Raw genomic sequence first — 25,550 nt, 5'->3', positions numbered from 1 at the left:
TTTTTTTTTTTTTTTTTCACCGACTTGAATGCTCTTGTGTAGAGTGCTTAGCAGAAGTGCATTCTTGTTCGCTTTTGCTTGATAGACTGTGAGAGTAGTGTGAACTTTCTTTTTGAAGTATGACAGTCTTATACAGATTCATGTGTGTTGCTTTTATTTCCTTCCTCATGCTGTTGATTGCTCCAACAATACTGGTTTGCTTCTCTTTTAGTCCAGAAGTTATTGGTGGTCATATTACATCCTTTCTTGAAGTATGGGTGCATGAGTTGTATGACATTTTCAGGCAGTGACTTACTGGCAGTTTGAGCCCGCCTGGTGACCATGATCGTTAAGGCGCTGAAGTCTAAGCGGTCTGTCACCGAGGTTAGCCGGTTCGAGTCACATTGGTCTCTGTGTACATTTTTACATGCTTCAGCATGAATTTATCCAAGAATAAACGCCAAGCACTAACCTTGTTATTCGTCTTTTATGTTACTCTTAGTATGAGACATTGGCTTGCTACCTATTTCAGTACATTCTGCGCAGCCATCCTTCCATGGGGTTTCCCACTGCTATCAATAACATTCCAAATAGGTGTTCCACCCTTACCACAATACTGATCCCCTGGTGCAAATGGAGGCGGCCTTCTCATTTCAAAACCTCCCACCTCTTCCTCTTTGAACAGGTTGCCTGCTGCGAAGGGATCGTCCTCTACTGCAGTATTGATCCTGGCTAGTTGAAGGAGGAACTGCAGATACTGTAGATACGAAGTCCACTGTGTGGGTATTTTCGTTCACATTACTAAATTTCTGAGGTATATAATCCTGATCGACCCCCATTACTTCTACACCTGATAATGTATTTTCACCTGATTCATCTTCTCCTAGATTTTCAAGTTTTGCTAACAGTTGAACAGAAGTTTTTTGCTACCAAGCCATTGTTATGCACTATGCCGCATAAAAGACAAGCACTAACTCATCCACTTGCATCCACCGCTGGAGGGAGACATACTATGTAGTTACAACATGCTTTCTTGTAGCCCTACTCCACTGATGTAAATTTTGGCTTGAATGAGCAAAACCCTAAATGATTAAAACTCACAAAAACACAATCTCATGAATAAATAAACACAAGCATGGAATTACCTTAAAATTGGCCAACGGTCAAAATAACTGCTCTGGCCATTCTAGTGTTAAGACCTACACCTACACAAGTCCTTTATAAAACAGTCATTAAATCTATACATAGTGTATATTAAAAGTCTTTCCGTCTTCTCTGTCTGTTGGAAATTGCGTATCTCAGGAAGTACTGAACGGAATTTATTCAAGTTTTCACCAACAGAGTGACTATCAAGGCAGATTTATGTGTATAATTAATACATATGTATTGTACATTAGCTGAGCTGTCACAGTTTACGTCGAGTAAGTCGTATCGATGTATATCAAGTAAGTGGTATAATTTGACTGTAGGCGCTGTCTATAAGATTGAAAGTCACGGTATATGTCAAGGAAGCAAGTCGTATAATTTAGAATTTGACCGCTGGTCATGAAATCTTATTGTATGAGTTTTGTATCTTGCAGTGAATAGTCGTGCTCAGCAATAATGTAGATTGTGATAAAGTCATTGGTTTTGTTTCCTTTGCTATTTCATCATGCCTCGATGGCGTGCTAATATAGGATACAACATGGCAAATGGTAAGAGACTATGAGTACTATGCAATAATGAAAGTTATGATGAAAGAGAAGGCCATTTTGAGACTGAAAGGGCAAACTAGTTTTTGCAGAGAGATATGGGAATGAAACGGTAGAATGTCTTAAGATTGTGAAAGACATAGGTCCCAAAGTGATAGAGAACAGCGTATGCTCAGAGATTGCACCAGACATGAACAATAATATCATAATGTGATTAGAACACGTAATTCTAATAATTTATGGTTGGAGTGTTCCACAGTGAATTACGATTCTATCATAGATTACAAAAATTATCCAGTGGTTTCGATAGGAGCTATGACTACTGTCTGTCAGTATCGTTCAGCATTGAAAGATGGATCTAAAGGAATGTGGTTTCTAAATGATAAAGTTAAATTAAATTAAATTAAATTATTACACCTCCTGAACCACTGAATTCTCTTAAAAGGTATGGTCAAATGTTCCACATTTACAAGGGTCTAGTCATCACGTTTGTAGATTTAAAAAAAGCATACGACAGTATTCATCGTGAATCATTATTAAAAAGCCTTAAAGAATTTGGCTTACACCAAAAACTTGTTAACCTCATTAGTCATCATCATCATTTCCCTTTATCCAGCTGTAGCCGGGTATGGGCAAATATGGTTCCTCTCCACTTTCTTAGGTCTTTCCACCACTCCTCCTCCAACACTGTGTCCCAGTCCAGGTTTCTTTCTATAATGCTGCGTTGGATGGTATCCTTCCATCTCAATCGTGGTCGTCCACGGCCTCTCCTTCCTTGGATTTGCATTTCCATCACCTTTTTTGGTATTCTTTCGTTGCTCATTCGCTTTATGTGCCCAAATCATGTTAGTCGGCTCTTCTCTACTCTATCATTCAATTTTTCCACTCCAACTTCTTCCCGGATTTTCTCATTCCATATTTTGTCTCTTCTACTCTTCTGTATCATACTCCTCAAGAACTTCATTTCGGCTGCCTGTATTCGATTCTCATCCTTCTTTGTCATTGTCCAAGTTTCTGCTCCGTAAGTTGTTATGGGTACGTAATACATCTTGTACATAGTATCCTTTGCTTCCGTTGGCACATCTTTGTCCCATAACATGTTTCTTACACTATGATAGAAACAACTTCCAGCTTGAATCCTTTTACTAATCCCAGCATCCAGTCGAGCATTCTCCATTAATTCACCCTCCAGGTATTTAAACGTTTCCACTACTTCCAGGGGCTTGTCTGCAAGTCTAATCTGACCTTTCCCTTCTTTCTCCCCTCTAGTCATAACAAGAGTTGTACTCTTTTCTACACTTATTTTCAATCCACATTCTTCGATCTTCCCATTCACCACATTCAACTGTTCTTGAACCTTCCTGTTGTCTTCTCCCCAAATCACAATATCATCTGCAAATAACATCATGTTCATTTCTCTTCCTCCATATGCTGCTTTTGCTGTTCTCATGATGTCATCCATTACTATTGTAAACAGGATTGGTGATAGAACACTTCCCTGTCTCAGCCCACTAGTTATTTTGAACCAACTTGTCCTGCCAACTTGTGTTTGCACGCAACTACAACATTCCTTATACAATGCCTTGATCATTTTTATTAATCCCTGTCCAATTCCTTTTTGCACCAGACTGTCCCAAACTTTCGTCCTGGGGACAGTGTCATATGCCTTTTCAATGTCAATGAATGTCATCACCATATCATTCCCGTACTCCCAATGCTTTTCCATTAGTTGTCTCATAATGAAAATGGGCTCTATTGTTGAGCTTCCACTTCTGAGACCAAACTGATTTTCCTGTATCTGATTCTCAACTCTCAACCTTATTCTACTTTCCAGTATCCTTTCCATTATCTTAGCAACGTGGGATATTTGAGTAATTCCCCTGTAGTTCTTCAAAACTTTCTTATCACCTTTCTTGAAAATTGGTATGATTATTCCTTTTTGCCAATCCTCAGGGACCTCCTTATTCTCCCAGACATTCCTTAGAACCCGATATATCCACTGCAGGCCTGCAGCTCCAGCTGCCTTTATCATCTCCACTGAAATTTCATCTGATCCAGCAGTTTTTCCATTCTTCTTCTTTCTTACTGCCATTTCAATTTCATTCATTGTAATTTCTTTATCCATTTCTTCATCAACTAATTGCCTTTCCTGGTCGTCCATTGAATGACTGTCATCCGTTCTTATGTTCAGCAGCTTCTGAAAATACTCTCTCCATCTATTTCTTATTTCTTCTGGCTTTGTTAAAATTATGCCACCTTCATCCTTCACAAATCTGGTGTTTACTTGATCTCTCTTTTTGTTTCTTAAGATACCATACAGTAATTTCTTGCTGCCCTGCGTATTATCTCTCAATTTCTGTGTGAATAAGGCCCAGCTTTTTCTCTTTTCTTCCTCCACTACTTTCTTGGCCAAATTCTTTGCCTCCACATATTTTCTTCTACTTTCTTCAGTCTTAGATGTTTTCCATGCTTTCCATGCCATTTTCTTTTCCTTCACTTTAATCTTCACCCTATCATTCCACCAGTGTGTTTCTTTGTCTTTCACATTTCCTGATGTTCTACCACACACCTTTTCTGCACATCCAACCAGTGCTTCCTTAAATCTTTTCCATTCCTCTTCAACATTCCCACCTCTGTCCTGGGTAACAAGGGTATTCCCTTTGAAAGTCTTCTTGTATGCTTTTCTCCTTCCATACTTCAATTCTTTTTTCTCTTCTTAATTGGGGTTTTTCAATCTTTCCAACTTTCAATTTTCCTATCACAACTATATGATCTCCACCAAAGGCTTCTTCAGGCATGGCTGTTATATCTACAAGGTTCTTCTGGTGTTCTTTCTCTATGATTATATAATCAGTCATGGTCTTTGTTCGTCTGTCTCCCCAACCATACCTTGTAATCTTCTGACTGTTCTTCTTCCTAAACCAGGTGTTTCCAACAATCATTTGATTCCTCATGCAAAAATCCACCAACAACTCGCCTTCTGGATTTACATTTCCATATCCAAAAGGCCCTACAACATCTTCCTTTCCTTGTCTTTCCATTCCAACTTGTGCATTTAGATCTCCCATCAATAGTACTTCCTTATCTTCTATCTGTCTCTCCACTTCCTCTAAGAAGTCCTCTAGATGTTCATCTATGCAACCAGTTTGTGGGGCATACAACTGAAACAGATCTTTCACGCCATTTTCAAACTGGAGTCTCATCATCATCCTATTGCTGACGTACTTTGTATATTCCACATATTCTTGGATTTCTCTTCTAAGTATGATGGCCACTCCATTTTTTGCTTCAGGTCCTCTGCTGTAATACAGCCTGTATCCTTCTCTCAGAGGGATCTCCCCTGTACCCCTCTTCTTGGTCTCGCACAGTCCAAGTATGGCTATATCTTTTTCTATCATGAAGTCAACCAGTTCTTCTGTCTTTCCCGTCAGTGTCAGTACATTTACTGTTGCAATTTTGATGTAGTTTGGTGCTGGTTGCCCATTTTTCACATTTCCCCCAGCACCTGAAGAGCTGCGCGTCGCTTTTAGCAGGGGACGCCCTAATCTTTTCCGAGGCACCATATCTGCTTTGTCCATATAGGCTATTGTTACGATGGGCTCGCCACGCCCAAAGGCATTTTATACCTACTGGCAGGTTCAAAATTAGGCCGCCCCTAACATGGAGACAGACGCCTTTCGTAGCCGCTCCTCTGGAGTACAGACGCTACGGGTATGCCCCTTCCGCCATCTCCGCCGTACCGAAGTCCACCTTCTCCGCCGTAGATGCTGTTGAGGTCTTCACTCGTAACCCTGAGCTGGAACCCATACCAGATGTTACACACCGGGTCAGTGTGCTCTGGGACTCACATAGGCAGGGGCGCCACTCCCTGGGTAGGGCTGCCTCCGAAGAGGGTCCCTACGTGCTACCCTACCTCATTAGTATGACTTAAAAATACGAAGGCAAAAGTTAAATTTAGAGGTGAATTATCAGAATCATTCACTATAAGAACTGGACTTTGACAAGGAGACTGACTTTCACCATTGTTATTTAATTGTGCATTGGAGAAGGTTATGCGTGAATGGAACAAGAAATGCCAACCAATTATCAAGATCGGTAGAAATATTAAACTCAACTGCCTTGCTTTTGCGGACGATTTAGCATTACTTGCAAATACAATAGAAGCTAAATTTCAAATTGAACAACTAGAAATTATAGCTAAAAAATGCGATTACAAATTTCATTTGAAAAAACAGAAATGATGCCAACTTTCAAAGTTGATTTACCAGTTATTCAAGTAAACAGTAATAAAGAGATTAAAATTGTTCAGAAATTCAAATATCTTGGGGAAATAATAACATGGAACACAAATGAAAAAGAAGCAATAGAACACAGAACAACTAAATTTAAACAAGCACAAAGACTTACCTGGCCAACCTATAAAAAAAATATCTTTCGATAAACGCTAAGCTGAAACACTATAATTCCATAGTTAAACCAGAGGCAACGTATGCTAGTGAAACTTTATTCAAATTAAATGTAAAATCTACAGCAGACAAATTACAGGAAACTGAGAGAAGAATTCTTAGAAAAATTATTAATAAAAAACACCAAGTTGATGGACAGTGGAGATTGTTGCCTAACAGCATTGTCTATCGTGAATGTGAGTCAATAATATCTACAATGCGTAGGAGAAGAATTTCCTTTTTCTGTCACATATCAAGATTACCAGACACCAGGATATTGAAACAACTATTCGATTACTTTTTGAAGAATAAAATCAATAATAATTGGTTCAAAGAAGTTCAGGATGATTTGGAAGAATTGGGTATAACTCAGCAACAAATCAAAGACAGAAAAGAGAAGAGGATTTTGAAGAACAAAAGCATAAGTCTCGAACTAAAAACAGTTGAACGGAAACAATATACCATATCAGACACACAAAGGGCTTCCAGGTTGGAGAGGATGAGAAAGTTCTGGGAGAAGAAAAAGAAGAAATTAACTCAAATGTATTGATTTCAGTGCTCCAATGTGGGCATAAAATATGTAAATAAATAATAAATAATTAAATAATAGGTTAATTTAAAAAATTAGTGTCGTAAAGGTGGTACATCTGACCATACCTTTTAAGTATATGTACGACAATGCAGGCTTTATAATGAAATTAATTTTATGCAATGCACTGAATTGTCTCATTGAAGTTGATCATACTAAACACAAAGATTTTAAGCGCAATATACATCTTTACAATAATGCTTTCCAAATGACATCATTTAAAAGTTGTCAGGTTGTTGAATGTGGGTTTTATGCCAAGGACAGGTTTACCATCTGGCTGGCAGTCTGCTACCATGTCGAACTGACAAACAGAAATTTCTGCAGTTGCACATCATTGCATATCCTGAATCGCAAGTGACAGTTTGATGTAACATAAATTCTCGAGAACCCTTGGATGGTGCTTTGGTCAGATCTTTGCAAGATATGTTACACCGGGTGAGTTGGCTGTGCGGTTAGGGGCGCGCAGCTGTGAGCTTGCATCCAGGAGATAGTGGGTTCGAACCCCATTGTCAGCAGCCCTTAAAATGATTTTCCATGGTTTCCCATTGTCACACCAGGCAAATGCTGGGGCTGTACCGTAGTTAAGGCCACGGCCGCTTCCTTCCCACTCCTAGACCTTTCCTATCCCATTGTCACCATAAGACCTATCTGTGTCAGTACAACGTAAAGCAACTAGCAAAATATATATATATATATGTTGCACTCGCATATCCTATACGTACAGTCGTTCAAACCGGGCTGAGTGGCTCAGACTGTTGACGTGCTGGCTTCCTGACCTCAGCTTGGGAGGTTCAATCCTGGCTCAGTCCGGTAGTATTTGAAGGTGCTCAGATATGTCAGCCTTGTGTCGGTAGATTGACTGGCACGTAAAAGAACTCCTGCGGACCAAATTCTGGCACCTCTGCATATCCGAAAAACTGTAGAAGTATTTAGTGGGACACTAAAGCCAGTATCATTATTTATTATTACAATCGTTCAAAACATCGTACGATATAAACTTCATCATGATCTGTATTGACGAACATTCACATTAATAAGAAATGAAAATGAAGGTCCACCTATTCAATACCATTTAATATGATGTCGAATCAGTTATGCAATGGGACCAGTTTCGATCCCATTATGGGTCATCTTCAGCCATGGACTAAAATTGACAATGTATAGTGCAAATACAGTCAAATTAACACTTTAAAATATTATGTGCACATTACAAATTATTTTACAAAAGAGACTTGAGATGGTACAATTGAATTATTTGATAGAAGGGACCTTTTCATTGCAAAAGGACTTGGAGTAAAAATCGTAATTGACAAGCTGTTTGTCAATAAGGTTGGTGCTGAGCAGTTAGGTTCCTTCACGTTGTCAAACTGTACACATCCCAGGAACAAACAACAACTGAGACTGAGTTGCGTAGATGGCAATGGATAATATTCTTTGAAACTGTTTGATCCTTCCATATCCTGCTCAGCTTTCTGGTGCTGCCGTGGGCATGGCCATTTTTCTCTTGATTTTGTTGGATCATCCTCTTGTATTAGAAATCACGGAGCCCTAGTAGACAAAATTTCTGGACGATCTCAAAACTATTTTCCTCACACTATATTGGTTGGCTCTTTGCGTCTGAACAGTCTGTTGATTTACAGGTCTGCTACTCAACATCAGTTTCTCTGTGAGCAATCCGTACTTCCTGTTCACTAGCAGCCAGGACACCATTTAAATCTTTGAATTTGCAAACCTCTGCATAATCCCCTATTCTCTGTTTGTAATTTAGAGTTTAGCAATTGTCTCCAAGGTCTTGTGCTTTCCTAATTTTCCACACTTTCCTTGTAATTTACTCTCCTACATATACCATACCTGAGCCAACCACAGACAACCACAAAAACCAATCCATATGCAAACCTTCATCCAGTATGTTCTTTCCTTTCATTTCTTCATTACAAACATCTTTCTATTATTGTTCATTCCATGCTCTTAACGGTGCATGACAGCGGTCCATGTTTTCTCTATCCTGTAAAAAATGTTCTCGAACTCCTAACAAGATCCTCACAATTTGAGACAAGTGGCAGCCACAGGGCATTGCTAGGCACCTCTATCATATTCCCTGTCCAACCTTCATCAGTCTTCTGCCTGCCTGGCTGAATAGCTCACATGCTAGAGTACAAGCTTCCTGAGAAAGTTCTAAACACATTTTCTCACTTCACTTGGTCTCACTGTACTGTGAAAATATAAAATATTTTGGATTGGTGTTAAGTCTCTAGATTTGTAATCTATGGTATTTTTTTATCTTTAATTTATTCCCCTCTACAAGTATAGTGAGACATACTTGATTCTAAAGGAGGACATTTTGATCTCGTTAAGTGTTTTCTTTCTTTAATTTTTCAGAAAACTGCCCAAGCTGCAAGTTCTGTTAAGTCACCGTCATTATCAGTTGCAGCAGTATTCAATGTGGATGATGATGAAGAGCCAGAAGAGATGCCACCTGAGGCACGTATGAGGATGCGTAACATAGGCAGGTAAGATGTAAGCCATTAAAATGATAGGTATTAATTGAGTTTTCCCTGTTTTGTTTTTGTTCTAAAATTAATATTTTGTTATGTTTAGAATAATTGATACATTTCATTTAACAGGGTTCATAACATACTCTGAAAGTATGCTAGAGCACTTGTAATTATTCTGCACAGAATGTGTTCCTCTATTACATTTTATTGGGAAGTACAACATGAAACACTTCTTGTTTTTGATCTATTACTCATCTTCCAATATCCTTTATTCCTGCTTCCTTAGTAATGTAAATTTCTGAGTATAAGGCATACATCAAATCAGGGATGTACATTGTCTAACTGTAAATACTGTAACCATTTTTGAGGCTGCTTGTCCTTCCGCTCATAGAGAACAGCACATGAGCATGTGAGACATGAGTCATTGTTAGTTACTCTGCAGACATAGAAAATGGTTTGTACTACTTTTCATCCTGGGCTGGGGTGATAACGGAAATCAAGTGGCAGTTATTTTGCTGCATAAGATAGACAGGTCCCGGGTAAGATATTCAGAATGTTCCAGAAGCTAAAAATTTCCAAGATGTTAGTGTATCGTACTTTCCAGCGTTTCTTAGAGGCTGGAATTGTGAAATACCTCAGGAAAGGAAGGCCACACATAATACAGACCCCTCAGTTAGTGAAAGCATTGGCAAATCTTGTACACAGATATCCGATATGAAGAGAGTCAGTGATGATCCGTGAAATAAAAATTTCCAAAATGTCTATGTCCCATGTGTTGAGTAATGACCTAGGAACGAACAGCACAACAGCCCCAAGTGATTGCTGCTCAGCCCGAAGAACTGCAGATTTCGAGCTGTCATGGTCAGCATGATAAATCCTCTCGGTCGTTATTCTTGGCTTTCTAGACCAGGGCTACTATCTTTGTCAGATAACTCCTGAATTGTAATAATGTTGCCTGAGTGGATTTTTTGTTGAGAAGGAAACCGTACTTTACAGTGTTGACTCAGTTAAATGTAACTTAAAAGCTTCTTCAGTCTGTCGAACACATAAGTTCAATATAAATATTACAGGTATTGAACTTGTGTGTTCGAAAGACGGAAAAGCCTTTAAGTTACATTTGGCTGAGTAGATCTTGAACTAGCCCTCAGATCCAGCGAAAAATATCCTTGATCTGGTCAGGAATCAAACCTGGGGCCTCTGGGTAAGAGGCAGGCGTGCTACCCATACATCTCGGGGCCAGCAATGACCTGGGAGTATGTGCTTACAGATAACACAAATGGCACCTCCTCACAAATTAATTGCAGTGCGAGAGACTCGTAGAAATAAAGCACTTACTTAAGCTCTATGCAGCAAATAAGCACCAACAAATCCTTCTCACTGAATAAAATGTTTTCAGTGTTTAGGAGACTCATAATGCTCAGAATGATAGGGTATGTACCGCAAGTTCAAAAGAAACTGCCAATAAGACTCCAAGAGTCCAGAGCGACCCGCATCCTGTGTGGACTGGGGTAAGCTACGATGGTACAACTTAGCTCCATTTCTGTGAAAAAGGAATGAAAAAATAAGCTAAAGTGGTCCACGAGACAGTGCAGGAGAGAAACTTTCAGCAGGACTCGGCCTTCACATGTAAGCTCATGCAACACAGCATTGGCTTGCGACCAATTTCCTGGACTTCATTTCCACCTCCGATTATCCTTTTGGAAGTTCAAATCTTAGTCCTCATAACTACAATTTGTGGTCCATATTTTAGACTGAAAGACACACCCATATATTGTCAGTTTAAAGTATTCTTTTGAAGTCAACATTTATACAATTACCAGAATGAATCAACACCAATTTATTTCTGAAGATTAATATAGTCGCTACAAGGAAGATAGGTCTTCCCTACTCCTAAAGCTTACTAACTGGATGCTAATAACATCTTCGCCACAAAACTATTTCCTCCTTTTCAGTAAGCAGTGGTTGATGAGTATGCAATATGAACTTGAAATTTAACATTTTTAAACACGTTTGAAGCATCACACACTAAAACAGAGGCAAGATTTCACCATAGTTCACAAATTCTTCAGACGATGTCGATTGTTATCATTTCATTTCTGAAGAAAACTCATTAACTTTTCACAAAACTACGTCCTTTGTAAAAGAGTCATACTTGCCCCATAATTTCATTTTTTCCTGCTTTTTCTTTGGTGGAACAACAGTTTAAAGTTCCTTTCTGGCACAATAAGTACTAGTCGTAGAAATGCCATTTGTCAGAGCCACTAACCTCATCACATTCTCGAGAGTACTACCAAGATTTGCATCACTAAACTTCTTAAGAACATTAATAACACACTGTTTTTCCCACTTCTCAATGCTTTTCCCTTCTTATGCTTCACTTCGCACAGAACTTGAACGAAAGGCCATGTACTGTATTTGCTTGCGTACCACACATGTTTTTTAATCCTTCCAAAGGTGGTGTTTGTGTCATATTTGGGTCATGTTCCAACTGATCTTGTTTGTCTGGTGTAGTACTGCCAACAAACTTCTGCTCTTGATTCCATATATATATATACATACATACATACATACATACATACATACATACATACCTATGCCACGCCATGACGCATGACGAGTTTTTAACTGTGGTAGCATACAGGTCAAAAAATGTATGCAAATATGAGGGATAAAAGATAGCGTTCCTTCAGTGCCACAGAAAAACGAAGATTTATTAAAGATGCGGTTAGGGTCGCATAGCTGTAAGCTTGTATTTGGGGGATGGTGCGTTTGAATCCTAACGTCGGCAGCCCCGAACATGGTTTTCAGTTTTTGCACCAAGCAAATGCTGGGGCTGTACTTATTTAAGGCTATAGCTGCTGCCTTGTTCAACTCATATTTTAATTAGGACATTACTTTGCATATATGCTCATTTCTACATCTCATCAAGATTATGAATGATTTAAAGTGTAAAAGTGTATCTACACTTCGCAGTGATACGAAGAATATCAAAAGACTTCTTCTCTACTACAACAACATTCATGCATATATGCCCAATTCCATATCTCATCAAGATTGTGAATTTCGACTTGTATCTACGTTCTTGAATGCTACGAAGAATACTAAAAGACTTCTTCACATGTATTCCCACAGCTAAGTGAACAGAAGTGTTTTAAGGAAATTCTGAAAACATTTTTTTCATAGTGTCAACCTTCTGTGTTTTAAGACAATCTTTAAAACAACCGTGTTCTAATACATTGTCGTACACGCAATATGACTGAAGATGACCTTTAAATAGGTTGAAACTAGTCCCATTAAATGTTTATTTAATAAACACTATTTAATTTGTATTGAAAAGGTGGGTTTAACTCACTTATTTTAATTTGGTTTAATGTGCTGTTAATACAGAGATGTGACAAGTGGAGGCTATGAAGATAGCATAAGAGCTTGGTGTGGCACACGATTTTAAGACAAGGAGGGGCTGGATACGTAGTTCTTTGTGAGAAATAACCTTTCATTCATAAGTGAACCACAATTTTTCAATGTGTGGTAGAAGCATATCAATGCAGTCAATTAATTCCCTCAAAAATATGTGATTCATCTTTGAAAGGAGAATCAATATTTATCACAAACTGGCAATGCAAACCAAACCCCGGTTTATTTTGGAGTGCCTCCAGAAACCACAATAAATGACAAGGGTTTGAAGACTGTAAATGTACAAACAGCTGGCTACCAAACAAATCGCTGCACAGTTATGTTGGCAGTACTGTACTTGTAGACGAGATGTAATATTTAAGCAGAAAACAATACACTGGTTGTTGACTGGATTAGAAGTGTGTGGGAGCGGCATCCTGGAGCCCTGGATAAAGTGAACTCCGCCTTATCTTTAGGTGTATCATATTCTTACTTAATTTCACTATAACCGGGCGAGTTGGCCGTGCGCCTAGAGGCGCGCTGCTGTGAGCTTGCATCCGGGAGATCGTGGGTTCGAGCCCCACTGTCGGCAGCCCTGAAGATGGTTTTCCGTGGTTTCCCATTTTCACACTAGGCAAATGCTGGGGCTGTACCTTAATTAAGGCCACAGCCGTTTCCTTCCAACTCCTAGGCCTTTGCTATCCCATCGTCGCCATAAGACCTATCTGTGTCGGTGTGATATAAAGCTACTAGCAATAAAAAAAAATAATAATAATAACAATCACTATATAGTATTAAGATTAAGCATCCTTTCACGTCAGCCTTTATTTTGAACGAGTTAACAACTGCTTCACAATTTAACCATTTTTTTGGCCTTATATTGGTCTGTATTGACTCACCTCAAGGAAGTAAATACACCGGTCGAACCCCACTGTCAGCAGCCCTGAAGATGGTTTTCGGTGGTTTCTCATTTTCACACCAGGCAAATGATGGGGCTGTACCTTAATTGAGGCCACAGCCGCTTCCCTCCTACTCCTAGCCTTTTCCTATCCCATCATTGCCCCTATCTGTGTTGGTGCGACGTAAAGCAACTGTAAAACAAGAAATCCCTGGGTTGTTGATAGGTCCACCCTGTCAATATTTACTATAACTTTGTTAATTTAATCACTTATCATTCATACATGTTTCGAGAAATGACCATTCTCTTCATCATCGATAACATCATAAGTAAAATCTCCTTGTTATCTAAGACCTTTTATCATAAATTATAATTAAAACCTTAATTACTACAAATCCTAATCTTAACACTTAAAGTTTTCCAGTGTTCTCTAGAAGTTGCTGCGTTTGTTCTTGTCGAAAACTCACTCTAAAAGTTTTTATAAAATGACATATTTATTCTTTTAATTATCTTGTCGCTCTCAATTCTCAAACTCTTCCATACAATGGTGTGTACATCCTTTAGTCTCCTTGTCAGATCCAGGCACCACCTTAGGACACTATATACAGTCACAGGATAAAGAGATTTAAGATAAAAGTCATCTGGATGTTAATTAAAATGTTTGGTGTCTGATTACATCTATCGATAGTATTCAAAAGGATATTAGACAAAACCTCTTGATGTTTCTAAAATCGTAGTCCTATTCTTTCTATGTTAGTCTTTTTTACAAAAGGCACTTTAAAACATTGTGAAATTTAAATAACCTGAGTTATACTGTAGCCAAGCACTTGGTTCATGCTCATTTAAAAAGTATCCATAGTTGTCCATACCTGCCAACTTTTGCGGTTTATCCGTAAAATTTATGGAAATTGCAGCATTTTACGGTTTTACGGATGGACGTTGTCATTTTACGACTTCGCAGACAAAAATTTGAAACAGCATTTGATAATCGCCCCACTTCCATACAATCAATTGTTTGCGTGGGTCGAAGCACGCTTGGTCTTGGTTGAAGCAAGACCGACTCCAAGGCAAGTCCACGATAGTCGATAACTCATTCTTTGATATGATAGGTATTTTTAAACCTGTGATGTTTGTGTCATTATTGGAACTGAATTTAAAGTAGCGCTGTTAATGGAGCAAATGCTCCGGGTGCTATCAGTCGGTGCCTCCGGAGAACCTCCGATTGAATTAAAAGCGCGTAGTTTAAACTTGGTACGGGAGAAATGAACGAGCATTTGTACAGGAATTTATAACTTGTCACTGTTAATGTGAGAAACAACGCCCCTCCATTAGTACTTAGTTATTTGGCGATATTACAGATAGAATTCTTATGTACAAACATATTAATTATATAACAGAACCTCCAATTGAATTACAAGCACGTAGTGTAAACTTGGTATGGGAGAAATCAACGAGCATTTTCTCAGGAATTTTTAATATGTCGCTACTATTGTGCTAAACTAGGCCCCTCAGTTAATACCTTAATGATATGGCGATATTAGAGATGGCATTCTTACGTAAAAACGTAATTATGTATCAGAACCTCCGATTGAATGTTAAGCGCGTAGTGTAAACTTGGTACGGGAGAAATGAACGAGCATTTTCACAGGAATTTATAACTTGTCACTATCGTGAGAAACTAGGCCCCTCAGTTTATACCTTTATTATTGAGCGATATTACAGATAGCATTCTTACGTACAAACATTGAATGACAGGCACGTAGTGTGAACTTCATAGTGAGAAATGAACGAGCATTTTCACAGGAATTTATAATTTGTCGCTATTATTGCGCGAAACTACGCTCCTCCTTTAACTATTTTTTTAATGCTATTTGTTCAGGGCGTCGACCTATAAAGATCTTTTGCCCCTACCTGCACCATAGGGATGTGAAGAAACCTGCGTGTATTATGTAAATGGCGGAAGTGTAAAGTGTTGAATGTGAGGAATGGAATGTTAAGGACGACACAAACACCCAGTCCCCAGGCCAGGGAAATTAATAATTTACAATTAAAAACCCCTGACCCAGCCAGGAATCTAATCCGGGGCCGCCGGGTGATAGGCGGACACGTTGCCACCTACACCGCGGGGCCGGAGCTTACGATTCATTTGTGCCATGTTTTACAGCGCATCCCTTACAGACTTTAACTCCACCATCAGCTCGCAAATAATCATCCCATACTTCTGGTCACGTCTTTCGCTTTTTTTACATATGTCCAGAAATTAAAAGCGACTTCAAATTTAACTTGAAACTATTGTATTCTAGCGCCAATATGATAGGAATATTTCCATAATAATAATAATAATAATAATAATAATGAACAAAGTATACTGTGTAAGTTCTGCACAGGTAGGGCCTGCACTTTTCTGAGAAACAACTGAACCTATTTAGATATATTGTTTGTTGTATCTACAGGATTTATACCCTCAGGTATATGGGATATGAATTATATATCGATATAATTTCATTTGAGAGGATGCATTAATTATTCTGAATGACTACAGGCCTACGTTCTTTGTTAAGGGGTATTGTATGGAATATTGGTGATACAGATCAATTTTCATGTATGTAGGCAACGATTTTTATAGGGCGCCTACATTCATGGACGTAAGTTTGAAACTACAGCCCACTATGTCCTTGCACTCGGAGCTGCAGCTGCGAATAGGAGGCTGCCCTCCGGTTAACCTCCGGAGCTCCGTAACTGCTTTGCCTCCGTCGGTAGTACCGGAGGAGCGCTGTAATTGTATTATCAGATTCAATCAACAGGAGGACCGCCTCCTTTTCACAGCGCTAATTTAAAGCAGGAATAACAGTTCTTCCATGTGAATGTTAGGTGTCGACAGGCTCTGCTCCGCAAATTCTTTGTTCCGCTCCGCTCGCTCGTTGTGATTTAACCTATATTCTTTGACCACGCAAGTGTTTTCTTTGTTTACGAACAGTACTTTTAGACATTTAAATAATCATATTCTGTTGATTTTCCATGTATACTAAAATCAAGAATGTTTTGGCCTTTTAAGGTTATGATTTTTTTTTTTTTTTTGAAATGTTAACGTTTTTGTGTTATGACTTCGTGCTTCGCAGTTTCCTGCATTTTTTGGACTACTATAATTACATTCGTTTCAGTGACTGGGTATACCGCTGTTAGCGAAGCCCATTAAGTTATGAGGAATAATAATAATAATAACAACAACATCATTCGTTCCACGTGTGTGTGTGTGTGTGTGTGCGCGCGCGCGTTTTTTACCATGTGCAAATATTCCATGTTTGCGATGTTGGTGTCGTGTTCATTTAATTGTTTAAGGCTTTGTGTGCTTTGACATGTTTTAATGAAGTGTTTGACTGCCTTGAGTGTTTGTTATAATTTTATGTGACGTTCAGTGGTCCAGGTTCCTTTCGATGTTTCAGTTTGTTCTCGGGCATTTTTATACGCTATATTCCTATTGTAGATTATTGTGAAGAAACAGTACCTCCAGACTTTTAAAAGAATCATATTCTGTTGATTTTACGTGCATACTGAAATGAAGGAAGGGAGAAAAATTTGCCTTTTGCACGGTATGTAGGTGTGATATTAATATTGCACATGGTGGACGCAACGATTTAAGTGATGATGAGTTAGTTGCTGGCATTCAGACTTCCAACATAGTGAACGATCTGCAGGATACAGATAAATCCCTTTCCTTTTCATAAGTGAGAAACTACTTTTGTATTGCCTGTGACTACATCATCAACAAGTTTCCACTCAAAGATGATGTGTGAAAGCATGCTCAAGTTGCTAGGTTAGACAAAATTTAAGATGCACAGTTTTCTTCCATTTGATTTTTTCTTGGAAAGATTTCCTATCATGTTATGCAAGGAAGAGAATGATTCTACAGATGAGGTGGTGAATAAGTTCAGGTTGATGACACTTTGGTTGCAAATCACGATGCTGCAAGCGATTCCAGTTGGGCACGAATATCAAGAATTCTTGGAGCCGATGGACTTCTTAAGTATAACCGAATTTTTAGAGTAATTCTCACTATACCCATAGCAATGCATAATGTGAACCTGATTTCAGCCTTGTGAAGAAAAAATACAACAGAGTTCAGATCATCCATGTCCAGTGAATTTCTGGAGTCTATTTCTATTTTGAAGACCAGGAGTTCTGGTCTTTGTTATAACAAAACATTTTCTCAAGACTTTTTGCAGGAAGTTAAAAAGGCCACAACAATGGCTTTCAAGTCAAACTAGCGTGTGATTTGGAGTGTGTATTATATTATTTCTTGCCTGTGTTATGTTCAAGGATTTTTATTGTGTAAAGCCCTTTTCAGTTATCGCATATGTGCTTAATTTATCAAGGAAGTCCTGTTATGTATGCTCCAAAGTAATATTCACCAAGTCTGCTACTGTTTAACATGGATTTCTTCTTGATTGTTATATTCATCTACAAATCATTGACCTATGATGTAAGTAGATATGATTGCATTGAAGTATCCTGTTTAAAGCATGAATTATTGTATTTTGTAGCTTAGAAGTACAGTATTATTATTTTCGTCGAGCCGAGGTATGTCGAAAATCATTAAGTTTTTGTCGCGCGTGAGTTTTACTGATAGCCCTTTTCAAAAGTTGGCAGGTATGATGTTATCTGCCACAATCCTGAGTATGGTTAATTGGGAGACTCTCGAAAAACAGCCTTTAAAATGGAAGAATGACGTCCACTGAGGAAATAAAATTGTTAGAATGTCTCCTTGTGTTTTATGTGACAAGATCTTATCGCTGCGACATCGACATTTGATTTTGAGGAGGAAGGAAAAAAAATTAGGCTGAAGATGCCCACGACTAGGGCGAAACATGTCCCAGTTTGAGTGTCATGTATAAGTTATAAACATTCTTATGATTGTATTGTATTGAATAGGTTGACCATTTAAATAAACTTAATTGTTTTAAGATAATAACATTCCCAACCCAGCTGGGAATCGAACCCTGGACCAAAGGCCAGCACGCTAAACATGTAGCGATGGCGCCGAACATTTTGTGGAATGAATTGGTGAGTCAGCTGCAAGCTTCCACCGTAAGGGCATAGTGACAGCCTCTCCCTCTTTTTTTTTACTCTGGTTTCCTCATGCACCTTCTGGAACACTGAATAATGTTCCCATTCTGGCTGAGCCCTGAAGATTCTAGTACTCCTTCATAGGGATATAAAAAGGAGGCTAGCCATGAACAGTCAGTGAGTAGTTGGAGCTAGACTGCAGCAATGCTGGCTGTCGTTCATGTTGGTGTGTTGGGTATCCCATTAAAGCGACAAGAGTATTGTCGTGTTGGAGTATTGCTTCAGTACGGTGTGTGTACTGCCTTGGAGTACTGTATGTGTACCGATGTGGAGTCAGTGTGTGGAACAGTTCATGTGAGAAAAGTTGGAACAGTGTCAACTGTTGTTGTGAAGAGTAGTGTAGTGCTAGTTAGTACTGTTGAGCTGTTAATGTTATGTGACCACTGTTTAGTTGTCGGTGTTAAAGAGCTGTTGATGTCGAGCAGTTACATTGAATTCATTGTGTTGATTGTGAGAGTTACTGGACTTAAGGAGTCAAACCAAGAATCGGTCATCGTTCATCATGATTACTAACAGACTCTTTGTTCATTTGTTTATTGTGCAACTGTTGTGCAAAGTGACTGAGGAGCATGCGGAGCCAAGTGAAAGTGAAAGGCGAGCTGTCGATCATAATTATCACCATCTCATCTGGCTTCATGGCAAAATGGTTAGCGTGCTGGCCTTTGGTCCAGAAAGTCCCGGGCTTGATTCCCGGCCAGGTCGGGGATTTTAACCTTAATTGGTTAATTCCAGTGGCTCGGGTCTGGATGTGTGTGGCGTATTCAGCAGTAGAAATCATCCTAGGTAGGGCTCTTGTCTTCACAGACATGCAGGTTGCCTAATAGGCCATCTACGAGAAAAAGACCCGCACCAGGCCTCTCCATAGGCCATTATTATTATTATTATTATTATTATTATTATTATTATTATTATTATTATCATCTCGGGTAATACCAGTTAGCCAGACTACCTAATGTGGGGACAGAGACTTTGTAAATAGAAAGGAATTAGTGGAGTGTGGTCATTCATGGTGGAAAATAATAATGTTTGTGTCATTAACACGTGGAGCGCCACAGCGAACAGCGGTGACTATTTTTGGATTTCCTGCTAGGCCACATACGCACTTGCCCGCTTTTATACAGAAGTTGACCATATCGAATGTTTGGCAAATCCCCTTTGGTTGTAATTAACACACCAGGCTTCAAAATTATACATTCAGGTATGAAAACATATATTTTATTTTCAAGCACATGGATGTCCGCTGACTCAAAGTTGTTTCGGGCCACAGAGTAAAATTTCAACGTTTTTGTTTGCTGCTCAACAGGTAAAACAGTGGACTTTTTTATTCATAACAGTAGGCTCCGAAGTGAGATTTCCTTCTGTTTCAACTGTTTAACAACTCTAAATATTGATTCCTCTTCAGGGTCTGTGTCTTGTAACCTTGCAAAAAACAGCTTTTGAACCAAACTTTTATCGTTTACAAAGTGCACGTAACCTGAAAGCAAAGGTCGTCAGCGTAAATTAAGCTTTTGCACCCTTGAGGCTGTGGTTGATCATTGCTGTATACATTAAATAAAATGGGAGACAAGACATTTCCCTGGGGCAATCTATTCTTCTGAGTTCTCCATCGACTATGATGTCCTTGGAAGTCTATGATGACCGAGCTCGATAGCTGCAGTCGCTTAAGTGCGGCCAGTATCCAGTAATCGGGAAATAGTGGGTTCGAGCCCCACTGGCGGCAGCCCTGAAGATGGTTTTCCGTGGTTTCCCATTTTCACACCAGGCAAATGCCGGGGCTGTACCTTGAATAAGGCCAAGGCCGCTTCCTTCCACTTTCTCGGCCTTTCCTATCCCATCGTCGCCAAAGACCTATCTGTGTCGGTGCGACGTGAAACAAATAGCTAAAAAAAAAAGAATGAAGTCTATGATGAACCGATGATCCTGCAAAAGTGTAGCTATCATCATAGTGAATCCATAATTGTTAGTAAGACTATAGAGTTTACGTAACAGCATTCTGCGGTTTACAGTGTCGTATGCAGCAGAGAGATCAACAAAAGTTACACCTGTGATCTCTTTCTTTTGAAAACCATCTTCAATGAACTGAGTAAGGTACAGTTTTCCCTGGTCTGAATCCAGCTTTCTGAGGAATGAAAAGAGGATCAACTATAATAGTTAAACGATTCAAGATCATTCTCTCAGGATCTTACAGAGGTGGCAAAGAAGTGATCTTGGATTAAAACTTTTGGGCCCATTTGGTTTTTACCAGTCAAAATAGCAATTATTCAATCCTTGCCCGTAATTTTGGGATCTTGAAGAGTGAAAGGCAGTGATTGTAAAGATTTAGAAGCCAAATTTTTGTGACATTACCAAAATGTTTAATTTGTTCAACACAGATATCATCCAATCCTGCTGCCTTGCCATTCTTACATGTACGGATGGCTGCTTCCAATTCATGAAGGTCGAATGGTTGCATGAGTTCACTGTTCTGATTGTGTGCCTTGTTTTCAAGTTCGAAGTCTGATTTTCTAAATTAAGGTCTTGGTGAACTGTTATTTATTAGTTGTGATGCAATTTTATTGTTTGCACATATGGCACTCTTAGTAGGTTCATTATTTAGTTTCTTCAGCAGTCTCCAAGCCTTCTATTAACAGAAAAGTCAGTTTCTTCCATTAGTTTTCTCTCTCGCTCTGTGCTATCGTTGATATTAGCTCTTTACCTAGTGATATGGTTTTGTCACTGAATGGATTATCTTCAAAGAGTGAAAGATAATTACTCCTAAGATAAGCTGTATTAGGTGTTAAGCCATGAAAATATTGTCTCCTGCATCCTCGGGCCATAGATAACCAAGATGCCTTCTTCACTGCATCCACAAATTTTTCATATTCTTCTGGTGTTGGTTGGATATCAGCTACAAAACTATCCAAAGTAGGAATAAATTTCTCCCAATTAGCTTTCCGGAAATTTAATCTTCTACGGCAGGGTATAGTGATAGCATTACTGCAGTAACTTGGCATATCACAGGTCCATGTTGATAGGTACAGGAGAGCAGACTGTCTTCATGCATTGTTGGCATATGTGCTCACTGGCAAAAATCAGATCTGGATTGTATCTGCGTTGCCAACGCCCACTATTGAAGGATGGAGGAAGTTTACTGTGATGAATAAGAGTTAAGTGGAAGGTATCAGCCCATTTTAGCACCTCGTCTCCATTATCGTTTTGTGCATAACTCCATACTGTACTGTTACTGTTAAAGTCACCAACTATGAAGTTGGCATTATGTTCAAGAAAGCTCTCAGGTGTTACAGAGGAAAACTCAACACCCAGTGGTTTATATACAGAAGACATGGTGTAGTTACTCAGTTCAGCAGTTAATATTTCTATATCATCTTCTTCAGAGACAGATGTGGACGTGATTTGAAGATCAGGTCGAACAAATAAAACACTTCTGTACTGTCTGCGAGGTCTCTCGGCAATAAGTCTCAAGCCAGCAATTTTGAGACGTCATCATTAATTGTCTCTGTGTCTCTTGTAGACAAATTGTGTCACAGTTGTTCGTTTGACATACTTCACTTAAATTGTAAGGATAAATCTTATGAGAATGACAGAAAATGATGCAGTTGGTGGAAAACGTGATCATGGAATCATAAAAACAAGTTTCTGTTGAATATAAAATATACAGTATAATCTGATAACAGTACATTCACTCTGTGCTAACATTCTGCATGAGTATTTGAATTTCTTCATATCTGTCTCTCTCTCTCCTAGAGTTTTTCCTATCATATGGGGGTCTGATATTTCGCTACATTTTAGCCATTTGGCCCTGTCTAGGACATCTCGAGGGTTGACACTTGCAGCATGCATATCTTCCATAATGTTGTCAGTCCACTGCTTCAGCAGTCTCCTTCATGGTTGGCGTCCATCTGGATCAAGCTGGAGGGCCGTTTTAATTACTGAATCGTTGTTGCTTCACATGACATGGCTATACCACTGGAGTCGAGCCTCTCTCACTTTCTCTACGATTTGGGCCATACTAAGTCTACGTCGCACATCTTCTTTTCTAACATGGTCCAAGAGATTCAGCCCCAGTGACCACTGCAACATCCTCGTCTCCATAACATTCATAACATAAGGATATCACTGCCTTGTAAATTTTAGCCTTCAGGTATTTAGGTGTCTTTTTATCGCAGAAGACACCAGTTACCTGTCTCCACTTGGACCATGCTTGTTGACCCTCATCCATGTGTCAAAGGTAGCATCATATCTGCTGTTATCAAAGACACAGGATGACATTTTGTAAGGTCTGGCCATTGATGGATTTCTTCCTGTACTATCTTTATTCCAGCTTCTTATGTAAACCGTCTTATGTTGCAGAGAAACACCAACTTCAGCTGGCCCCAATTCTTTTGGAAAGACAAAGCAGGGATTCTGTGATGCCAAGAAAATGTTTGAAAAGACTATGAAGAAAGCAATGGATAGCTCTGCCGCTACCCATTCTCCAACATCTACGGTCAACACCAGCTCTTCTATCGACTATTCTAAAAATATAGATTGAGTGGATTGTATGGTGGTATGTGCAATCAAGAAATGACTCCCAGTAGTGATTACACAGTGTTTCAGAGGTCATGGGGGTATGACGATGGGGGACTCGCAGAGATGGTATAAATGCAACACAGTTTTTACCCTTTAGGATAGCTCCATATTTTATTTATATAATGACTTACTTACTTGTAGCACAGGTCGTAGCAACTTTCAATGTATCATTACTTTCTTGAATCTATTACCAGGTTTCCTCATATTGTAGGCAATAGAAGCAGTGGATCAGTATCGATGGCATTAAAGATCACATCAAATGTTAAAACAACAATAACTTGTTTATCAGTGCTGGGAAGAAACTGGCAGCCTAGGTACTGAGGGTAAAGAAGTGATGCATTATTGACTACAGTGGATAGAGCCATTGCAGCTTCTTGCTGTTGAATGATATGCTTTCCATCTTTTTCAAAATACTCTTCATTACCATCAAGTTTGGATGGTATATATATTTCTTATTACCCACTGCCACTGTGGATTTCTAGACATGGATGTGGTTATTTCTGTAATAGTTCATTATTTATAAGTGATGTATAGATTATATCCCATGGGAATCAAGAAAGGCCAGTGTATTCCTGTTATGTGCAAGTTATTATGGTATGATTATTATGTTGTAGAAATCTCTGTATTTTTCATGGATTTCATAAAGAATAAATTACATGTTTTCTCAGATAAACATACCAAGAAAGTGATGGCACTGCTAAGCAATAACAGTAACAGTAGAGTTGAACTTCTTTAAATTGTTCACCATATTTCATTTACCAATAATTCTTCACTCAACATTTGACAAAATGAAAGGAGAAATTCAAAGAGATCGTAGAGTAAGAAAACATATGTTAATTCCAAATGGAAAATAAGTGTTTACTATTATAAGAAATGTATTATTCTTTATATTTAAAATTTAGCTAAGAAGTACAGTTGATATAACTCAAGGTAAAAAAAATTCCTTTCACAAACATTTCAACCTGTACCAGTCTTGCACCTGAGTTTCCTTTCTACTGTTTGAATAATACACTTCTTCACATTTCATAGATTATTTTACATATTGAGAAATTATTATTGTTCCTTTTTGACACTGAGAAGGATGGGTTTTGCATGAAGTAACTATCATGTCATTTCGGGATCTCCCCACAATGCTAGGTGTATTGTGATTGCTGTATTATTCTTTCCTTTCTCATGGCATGTGAATAACACATAATTTACATTTAAGGTCCACTCATCCATCTTAGTGTTAATAGGTGTTTGTACTATTTTTTTTAGAATAACATATTTTCCTGTTCAAAGTGTTTGATGTAATAGTGAAAGGTGACCCTGTTGGGCACACACTGCATCTCATACAAAGTTTGTTTTAAGAAAGCTGTTAGTGAAACTAAAAGTCAAATCTGAGAAATAAATCTGTTTATCTTTGTTGTTTAATGATTGCTACTGTTATACTTGGAAAACAGTCCATTCTGATACGAACCCTTTGCCATTGGTTTTGTGCTCGTGGTTTAATCATTGTGGTATTACCATGAGAATCATCAAAATGCAGGCAATTAACAAACTTTGAACAGAAAAGAGACTTGACTAGCTAATGAAATAATTGATACATTTCATCAAGTTGCACAAAGAAATAAACACACATACTTGAGCCTAATATGCCTGGGTGCTTCCATTATTTTTATATATATATATATGAGAGTACCTTAAAAGTAGGGAGGGGTAAGAGTTACATGATTTGTTTGGTATAGGTGCAGATTGAATTATAAGTCTTGGAAAATTTGCAGGTACTACTATGAAATTCAAAAGTTTTGATATACAAGTTTAAACTATAAAAAATTAATGGATGCACCAATCTCAAACCTAATTGCAGTGTTTTTCATTTTTTCTCTATACTTATTACTCTGTATACGCTATGGGGTACATGCTATTGCGGGTGATTGGAAGAACAGAATCCTACTGCTCGTTGCCTGTCGTTCCGTATTGGGCATTGTCCAACATCGGACCCCAGGCAATACCAGCTACGACCTGGTGGGTATTGCCTTGGCTGCTTGGTTTGGCTACAGGAGCTCCTGATCAGAGTGGGTGGCATTCTGGGAGGATAATTTCGGGCATGGCTTCGAAACGTCTTCGACCTGCCTAAGGTGGCCTCCACCGAAGTCTTTAACTTTTGATTCCTTGAGGGGTCAACCCCCTGGGAACATGCTCAGCTTCAAGGAATGGAATCCAGCTTCCCTAGGTTTCTGGTTGCTACCAGAACCGATGGGCACCAAAGGCGTCTTCAGCGAACTTGAGGATCTCAAGAAAATGCGCAATGGTAGTTTGCTTTTGAAGACTCGCTCGGCGCTGCAAGCCGATCAGTTGCTTAAATTCAACCACTTTGGTAAAATC

The 25,550-nt window shown here is 38.8% G+C and overlaps 1 protein-coding gene across 1 annotated transcript in view; it reads left to right on the top strand.

Annotated features, from left to right (window-relative positions):
• The window catches only part of LOC136874146 (PEST proteolytic signal-containing nuclear protein), a 45,082-nt gene extending 20,486 nt beyond the window's left edge, over nucleotides 1-24,596 (top strand). The window contains exons 3-4 of the mRNA XM_067147710.2: nucleotides 9,084-9,214; nucleotides 22,965-24,596. Coding sequence (XP_067003811.1) covers nucleotides 9,084-9,214; nucleotides 22,965-23,145 — 312 coding nt within the window. The 3' untranslated portion in view covers nucleotides 23,146-24,596. The remainder of the gene's footprint in view (nucleotides 1-9,083; nucleotides 9,215-22,964) is intronic.
• Nucleotides 24,597-25,550: the final 954 nt, after the last annotated feature.

This window comes from Anabrus simplex, chromosome 1 (assembly GCF_040414725.1).
Source record: "Anabrus simplex isolate iqAnaSimp1 chromosome 1, ASM4041472v1, whole genome shotgun sequence".
Classification (NCBI taxonomy): domain Eukaryota; kingdom Metazoa; phylum Arthropoda; class Insecta; order Orthoptera; family Tettigoniidae; genus Anabrus; species Anabrus simplex.
Note: the sequence above shows the minus strand (reverse complement) of the source record. Positions and strands in the feature narration are given on the sequence as shown.